This window comes from Stegastes partitus, unplaced genomic scaffold (genome assembly GCF_000690725.1).
Source record: "Stegastes partitus isolate 25-593 unplaced genomic scaffold, Stegastes_partitus-1.0.2 Scaffold337, whole genome shotgun sequence".
Classification (NCBI taxonomy): domain Eukaryota; kingdom Metazoa; phylum Chordata; class Actinopteri; family Pomacentridae; genus Stegastes; species Stegastes partitus.
Window position 1 is genome coordinate 409,077 of NW_007578068.1, and position 8,875 is coordinate 417,951.

Genomic DNA, 8,875 nt, shown 5'->3' on the forward strand with positions numbered 1-8,875 from the left:
CGGATCTGGGCTTCTTTGAAAAACCCACTGCAGCTTTAAACAGCTCAACATTGCTACAGGCCTTGAAAGCAAACAGCCTCTCTAAGTGCATTCCTATTGACGCAAATGCATCATCACAACAGAATCATATTAGAAAGTTCTGAATGCTTTCATTTCACATTATGCTAAAATATATTATATTATATTAGGGATGCATCCACTATAGTTCATTACATTGGAAATGCCATTTTTTAAAATAGTTTATACTTGATTTATTTTGTATGAGTGTCATGCAGGACTGCAAATATTCCAATTCAGCTTATTTACATGTTGTGTTTACTCAATTCACTCCTTTAAAATTTTGAAGTTCTGTTCTGACTTTTTTTTCTGCCCAGAAGACTGCTGCCTATGCATGTGGCCTGAGCTACAGTAGGACTGGGAAGAGCTGTGGTAATGTGGAGGTTGTGTAAAGCTTAAAGGGAAGGGCTCGACTCCACACTGCAAAAAATACTTAACAGCCATACAGTATGATTCATTTAATGTTAATTCGGTTGAAAACATTTAAAACTCTCTTTTTTTTATTATCCTTAAGCAAGACAAGAAATAAGAAAAAACAAACTGTTAAAACACAGTTTTTCTGTTTTTACGCATTTCATGTAATATAAAGCCACGTCTTTACAGTTGAGAAAATGCGTTTCATACATTGTATAACGTGTGTCCATGCAAATGCATTAAATTAAAAGGATTCTAGTTCATGCCATATCTTGTTTTGAGAGGTATCACCACACCAAATAACTGGTGGGCGTGTTGTTTTCTGCAGTGCATCGGCTTTACGCACACGCTCTCTGAAATTTGAATCGAGTTTAAAAAGCCCCAACAGCAGCCACAAGTCAGGGAGCAACAGATTCCTGTGTGTGAGCATCAGGTAGCTCCATATACGGGTTGGAGAGGCACTTCACAGCCCCTCTGGCACTTTATCTACAGGGCGCACAGAGGGGCAGTGCCATGCACACTCCTGACAATGTGCTGCTCCTGAGCGGAGAGAACCACTCTCTGGTTTTCAGTCTCACTCATGACCTGACGATGGGAACGTCTGGGAACGACACCGTCCACCCGAACGGATCCGATCCGTTTGCGAGAAACGAGGAGGTGGCCCAGATCGAGATACTGGTCCTGAGCATCACCTTCGTGGTGGCTGTGATTGGGAATGTGAGTGTCCTGTTGGCGATGTACAATACCAAGAAGAAGATGTCGCGGATGCACCTTTTCATCAAACACCTCAGCCTGGCTGATCTGGTGGTCGCCTTCTTCCAGGTGCTGCCGCAGCTGTGCTGGGAAATCACCTTCCGCTTCTACGGTCCAGACTTTCTGTGCAGGATAGTGAAGCACCTCCAGGTGATGGGGATGTTTGCGTCCACCTACATGATGGTGATGATGACCCTGGACCGTTACATCGCTATCTGCCATCCTCTGAAAACCCTCCAGCAGTCCACCCAGCGCTCATACATCATGATCATCTCCACGTGGATGTGCAGCCTGGTGCTCAGCACCCCTCAGTACTTCATCTTCTCCCTCAGCGAGATCAAGAACGGCTCCGACGTCTACGACTGCTGGGCGCACTTCATCGAGCCCTGGGGAGCCAAGGCGTACATCACCTGGATAACGGTGGGCATCTTCCTCGTGCCCGTGGTCATTCTCATGATGTGCTACGGGTTCATCTGCCACACTATATGGAAAAATATCAAATATAAGAAAAGGAAAACAACGGCTGGGGCTGCGAGCAAGAACGGATTGATTGGCAAGAATTCAGTCAGCAGCGTCACAACTATCTCAAGAGCCAAACTGAGGACCGTTAAAATGACTTTTGTGATAGTTCTGGCGTACATCATTTGCTGGGCACCGTTTTTCATCGTGCAGATGTGGTCTGTGTGGGATGAAAACTTCCAGTGGGCTGGTGAGTGCTAAAGAAGTGAAATCAATCCTTAGTGCATGTCAGACTTTCACCACTTAAGACATTATGTGATTTACAGCCAAAGAGTAACACGGAGGCTTTCCCTGGCCAGTAAGATAGAATTAAAAAAAAAAAAAAAAACTGTGCGCAAAGACAAATCCAATTACGCACAGCCTTTACGCACGAACTTATTTGGCACACAGAGCTAAAACTGTGTTTGAAGAGAGTAAACGTGATTACAAAAACACAGAAGAAAACTGTTTACACTGATCTGTTGTTTACAAACTGCTTTACTGAAAAACAGGGTGCAGCACTGTGAGCAATTCACAGCATAAAAGGATTTTGTTTAAAGTTAGAGTGATATGATACCATGACTTCAGTCTTCTCTTTACTAATAATAATAATAATAATAATAATAATAATAAAAACACTAGAATTTCTACCTTATCCCCTGTGAAGCATCACAACAATATTACCAAGTTTACACTGATATTGCAAGGGCTTTAGTTTTCTGTTTTGCATCATGTACTTTTCTTGGACAAGATCATTGTGTAGGGATAAACAGATTCCTTCACTAATATCAAGAAAATGACACATGATTTTTAAAGTCTTAAAATGTGTTGGATTTGTGCAGAGGTTTTTATAATCTGACTTTCTGAACTGTGTTTTGCCAGTTTCCCCTTCTTTAAAGAAAAACACTTTCAAACACCAGAGGAATTAGGTTTGACAGGCATCTTTGCAGCCATGCCTGAACCAGATGTTTTACGGATAAATTATCCTTTTCCTCTTTCCTCCCTCTGTTCTCTAGATTCTGAGAACACAGCAGTGACTCTGTCTGCACTCCTTGCCAGTCTCAACAGCTGCTGTAACCCTTGGATATACATGATCTTCAGCGGTCACCTCCTCCAGGATTTTGTGCACTGCTTCTCCTGCTGCCGCAAAATGAACGCTGACTTCAAGAAAGAGGACTCAGACAGCAGTCTGCGCAGGACAACGCTGCTGACTAAGATAACCAATCGGAGCCCAACGGGCAGCACTGGCAACTGGAGAGAGCTGGACAATTCCCCCAAGTCCTCCATTCAGGCAGAGTGAACACATGTCTGGCAGTGGCATTGAGACACACATACAGTGCGAGCTCATATTTGCTTTGGACATGACTGATGGGTTCTGAAAAGTTCTCCAAGCCTAAAAATTAAAAGAAAGTCAAGCCTTTTGCTTGGAAAACATGAATTAGTAAAAAAATAAGAAGAAGAAGAAGAAGAAGGTTAAAAATTTGTCATGAACACACAAAACATGAACACATTAACTATGGATTTTTGGCTGGATTCTATGTGCCTATGTGTTCTTTCTAACATAACTTGAGCAAAAATATTACAGAAGCATTCGTGCATTCATAATTCTTTGATAAAATCATGCAGGTGTCAAGTTCCTTAGAATCCCAAAGTGATTTCTTTTGAGTACTTTTAAGAACCAGGAATCCAGATGCTTTTCTTGATGTTTCTGTCTCCCTGTAGAGCCGCCAAACGCCCTTTCCTGTCAGAGTGTTTTTAATGATAAAATGTACATATAGCAGCCAGGAGGTCTAACAGCCCGCTCATCTCTAAGTAACCAAGGCGCTCGCCTCGTCTTTTGTGTTTAGCTTTCCATGGTGTTGTTTTGCTTAGAACCACATTTTAGTGGCTTATGTAAGTCGCATTGAAACCTTTCCTTTGACCTACCACAAAAAAAAAAGTAAAATAACAGAAGAAAAACTAAAGCAATCATAGATGGAGGGTACATTTATCATTTCAGTCCTTGCGTGTGTCCACATTTTTATAATTTGTTCAAGACATTGTTTCATGGAGCAGCAGGCGGTCCTTTGTGAGGTTCACCAAATAATGGCTGCCATTTCTTCTCAGCAGAGGTAAATGGGATTCCTTTCAGAACTAAGGGAATATTCACCTACACACACATACACAAGATGAGTGTCAGGGTGCTTTGATGAAGTGAGGCTGACCGCTGCTGGAGGAGGCTACCTTCCCACAGGCTGTTCCCAGAACACTGCGGAGAAGCTCGCACATTCCACACAGAACACGTCAATACTCTTCCTGATTTTTTTTCTGACATCCTGCACCATTGGGGGCTTTGTGTTGTGGCTTCATTTGCACTCTATACAAAAACAATTTCCTGCACAGCACCATAATGGTTGTCAGACCACAATGGGATGCCTCAAAAGAACATACATATTGTATCAACATCATGTATATCGTATCAAGACTGTATATATATAAATATATATATTGTGTATATGTAGACTATGTGTACTGTGTACTCCTATATGTACATTTCTCTCCAAGTGTATGGTGTATTTGTACATAAAGCAGCACTTAAATATCTGTAAATAGAAGTAATATATGTAAATCTGTTCAATATGAGTTTTATTTGTCTGTAATGGCTCGTGCACATTGAAATGAATCAGAAAATTGTATAAATATATGTTGAAATATACAGATTGATGTAAATACTACACCGGCTGTGTCCCGTGTTTTCATGATCATGACATGGAACATTTCATTGTTTATGCTGTGCAACCACAGAAATGTGCGTGTGTGCTATTTTTGCTGGAAATTGAGCAATTTGTGAACTTACATCCCGGGCCAATCTAAGCACTTAAAACCTGCCAAGCTCTGGGATTATGCAAGCCTATGACCTTTCAATTGAACATGGTGTGAATGGTAAGCTCTGTTAATGAGAGGCTTCTTCTCAACAAGTTGTCCACCCCCAGAAGACCCTAAAAATATATTGGCAGATAATAACTTCTCATAACGTAAATGTCCCAATACAGTTGTTAATAGGTTGTGTAATAAAGTCATAAATCATTACATTGAAGTTTACCCACTGTAGCCAACAAAAATATGTTGCTTGCTTTTACTTGATCAATCTGTATCCGTAGAGCTCATGACATTTTAAAAATCCAAAGAAGTAGTTAAACTTTTTTGAAATTCATGTACAGTCATGGAAAAAATTATTAGACCACACTTGTTTTCTTCAGTTTCTTGTTCATTTCAATGCCTGGAATCACAAAAGGTATATTGCCTGAAGAATATAAAGAACACTTAATTGTATTCCCAGGGTGTATAAGAGGCCATTTCATGTCATAAGCAGCACTGCACATGCAAAGACCTAGAGTGGTTTCCTGTTTACATTCAAGCCGTAGCACAACTCAGAAGTTGTCAGCTCTCACATAATGCCTAAAACAAAAGAATTATGTGAAGCCACAAAGGCAGCCATCTTGGCACTGCTGAAAATTGGCATGAGTGAGAGACAGGTAGCGAAAAAACTGAACATCTCCAAGACAGCCATTAATTACAACAAGAAAAAAACAAACCCAACATGGTACTGCCAAATAGCTAGTTGGTCGTGGCAGGAAACATCTTTCCACCCCACGAGATGACCATGCACTCATCTGTTCCTGTGTCAGGAATCATCATCAGACCTCCAAGGACCTTAAAAATGAGCGGGCACTATCAAGAAATGTGACTTGTTCGGTAACCCACTTCTTTGAAGTCACACAGGACACACAAGAAGCCCTTCATCAGCGAAAGGCAGAGGAAAGCCCGGTTACTCTTTGCTGGAGATCACAAGGATTGGACTGTTGATGACTGGACTAAGGTTCTCTTCAGTGATGAATCCAATTTTCAGTTGATGCCCACTCCAGCCAACTTACTGGTTTGGAGGAAGCCTGGAGAAGCCTTCAAACCAGACTGTCTTGCCCCTACAGTAAAACATGGGGGTGGATCAGTGACGATCTGGGGTTGTTTCAGTTTGGGTGGAACAGGGCAAATGCAATTGTGTGAAGGGCGAATGAACCAGGTCATGTACAGGGCTACTCTTGAAAACAGTCTTCTTCCATCAGCTGAAAAACTCTTTCCTGCCTCCAATGACTGGATTTTCCAACGAGACAATGCCCCTTGCCACACGACGAGGTCAGTGAAAGCCTGGATGAAGAACCAGAGCATTGGAACCATGCCTTGGCCTGCTCAATCACCAGATCTAAATCCAATTGAAAACTTGTGGACAATCATCAAATCCAAAATGGAGAACCACAAGCCCAAAAACAAAGCAAACCTGTTTGAATTTGTGCAACAGGAATGGGCTGCTGTGACAGCAGAACAATGTCAGAAGCTGGTGGAGAGCATGCCAAGACGCATGGCTGCAGTCATCAAAAACAGTGGTTATGCAATCAGGTAGTAACTCCTGTGTGTATCATGTGACTAAAACAGATAGAAAAGAAAACATCCATCCATTATCTATACACCGTTTAATCCTCATTAGGGTCACAGGGAGGCTGGAGTCTATCCCAGCTGACTCAGGGTGAAGGCAGGGGACACCCTGGATGGGTTGCCAGTCTATCACAGGGCTACACTTAGAGACAGACAACCAAGCACACTCACATTCACACCTACGGACAATTTAGAATCAGATTAGAACTAACCTCAAGATGTTTTTGGACTTGTGGGAGGAAACCAGAGAACCCGGACAGAAGCCACGCTGCACAGGGAGAACATGCAAAATCCACGCAGAAAGATCCCAGTGCCCCCACCGGGACGTGAACTGGCAACCTTCTTGCTGTGAGGCAACAGTGCTAGAAAAGAAGGAATGCCTAAACGTACTGTTTTTTGCAGTACAATGCCATAGCTATTGATGTAAGAACTTATGTGATTTTGATTATTATCAAGAAAACCATGGAAAATGGTTAGATATCAGCTCTTAAATTAGACTCTTATGAGCTATTTTTTATTTATTTATTTATTTTTGTTATCATGATATTTGTCCAAACAAATGCACCTTTAGTTGTACCAGGCATTAAAATGAACAAGAAATTGAAGAAACAAGGGTGGTCTAATATTTTTTTCCATAACTGTATTTGCTTTCTTGCAGACTTATGAAGGAAGCTCAATTCAACTCTCATATACAGTATGGTAAATGTGATGCTATAGCTGGCTAGCTTAGCTTAGCATAATAAGGTGATGCAGTAGGAATAGCTCTCTCTGAAGGTTGAAAAATCCATTACCAGCACTGTTAAAGCTCCTTCATTAACACACTGTTTATTCAGTTCAAAAACTCAAGCGCAACCACATCATGTTGTGATTTTACAGGAAGGTTCTAACTGCCAGATTATGTTTTGAAGTGGAAGAGTGACTCTCTGGAGCGTATGTGATGCTGTAAGGTTGGCAAGTAGCAGAGACTCCAGTTCATGTTTGTACAAATTAAATAAATAAGGCACATTAATAAGCCACAGTATGAAAACTACCTGCTAAACACTGTGTAGGTCACCCTCATGCTGCCAGGACAGCTGAAGAAGAACTGCTGGACTCCAGGACGTCCTTTGGTGTCAGACACCAGGATGTTGGCATCCTTTGGGTCCTGTGGGTTGAAAATGAGGCCTCCAAGGACCGGAGTTGTTCTGGTGCATCCCGTCGAACTTTGGAGGCCAGCGACCTTGAACTATTTGCTGTGTTTCTCAAGCCGTTACTTAGCATTTGTTGCGGTGCATTCTGCTGATGGAGAACAATTTTTATTTGAGTGGAATGTTTCAAAATAACATCCACATGAATGCCAGAACCCAAGGTTTCCCAGCAGAACACTGCAACTGACGAATCAATGTTGTTCACTGTCCACAGTGGTTTTAATGTTTTGGCTGCCCGTGTGTGTTTTTGACCTTTAGAGGAGCTGGTAAATAAATTTTGTTCTCTTAGGACAAATGCAGCCTCGCCATTTTAAGTGTTTAGCCTATGCTAAGCTAACCAGCTGCTGACTGTAGCATATTTATCAAACAGACTTCTCATCTAATGCTCCATAAGAAACCAAATACATTTCCCCAATTTTCTAACTACTCTTTAAACTGCAGTGTATCTTTTAATCATTTTCATTTCTCTGTTGCTTAGAACAGTGTGTCAGTGCTTTATGCTGGGACAGTTTCTTTGGGAACAGTTTGCAGCATAATATTATTCGCAGTAACTGGCTTGTTTCTGCAAAGATATCTCAAAGTCAAGGCAAATGAAAACAAATGGCTCGATAGAGGTAAGAGACGAAATACTTACGTAATTTGTCCTAAAGTGACTCAATAACTGTCGATTAGACTCCATCAGGAGTGTAATTTCGTTTACCTATTTAATAATAATAGCAGTAATAATATCGCCTGTCTGCATAAGAAATGACATTATTACATTATTCTGTTTTCTGCAGATAACATTGTGTCACACCTCTTATGCAATCATAATTGTTTAATGACATAATGCAGTGATTCATGCAGCAGAATTTACTTTATTGTGTTATTAACTCATTTGAACACCATTTTTAAGATTCTAAAGAGTGATCGCTTCACAGTGGAACAAGTATACTATCTGTCTTGTTCAGAATAGCTGTAGATATTGAGCATTTTCAGAGTTTTCCCTCACAGTCACTAAAACCTACCGATCCACCGTATCCTCAGTGGTTCAGTTTATTTCTGACCATCTGACCTCATAGCACAAGATGGTGGTAGTCGTATTACAGAGACGTACGAGAGGGGAATTTCTACAGCACGGTATATGAGTCTATCGTGTAGAGTAAGTCAAGACCTGCCATATAGCAGGGTGGTGGTCGGTCTCAGCAATAAAGAGAGATGTATAACAAGCGTCAGGCAATCCAGACAGGTAACACCTGGGATCATCCAGCCGCTAGCTCAATTTGAAGCAGTATGGAAAGAGAATTGCTGTGGGTATGATGGACGTATCTCAAATTCCCAGCCTAGCACGTGCTCTGCATCTCATTAGACATGCCAATCATAGTAGCGGGCCTTTCTAGACAAGCCTAAAATCATTTGTCATAGTCTCGACTGAACAAATACTTAGAAAGGTGGCAACTGAGCTTCTTCAGAGTTTGACTCCAATACTTGGAGCCAGAAAACAGACAGATCTCATA

The 8,875-nt window shown here is 41.4% G+C and overlaps 1 protein-coding gene across 1 annotated transcript; it reads left to right on the top strand.

The window, feature by feature from the left end:
- Positions 1 to 762: 762 nt before the first annotated feature.
- Positions 763 to 4,436, top strand: avpr1aa (arginine vasopressin receptor 1Aa). Its single transcript, XM_008284006.1, has 2 exons — positions 763 to 1,933; positions 2,739 to 4,436. Exons 1-2 carry the CDS (start codon positions 985 to 987, stop codon positions 3,020 to 3,022), a joined length of 1,233 nt encoding a protein of 410 aa, XP_008282228.1. The 5' UTR covers positions 763 to 984; the 3' UTR covers positions 3,023 to 4,436.
- The last annotated feature ends 4,439 nt before the right edge of the window (positions 4,437 to 8,875 follow it).

What these genes read in the sequence shown, in the direction of transcription:
- avpr1aa (XM_008284006.1), top strand. Translation starts at nt 985, where the DNA reads ATGCACACTCCTGACAATGTGCTGCTCCTGAGCGGAGAGAACCACTCT. An exon ending in TGAAAACTTCCAGTGGGCTG is followed by an intron (nt 1,934 to 2,738) that starts GTGAGTGCTAAA and finishes TCTGTTCTCTAG; the next exon opens with ATTCTGAGAACACAGCAGTG.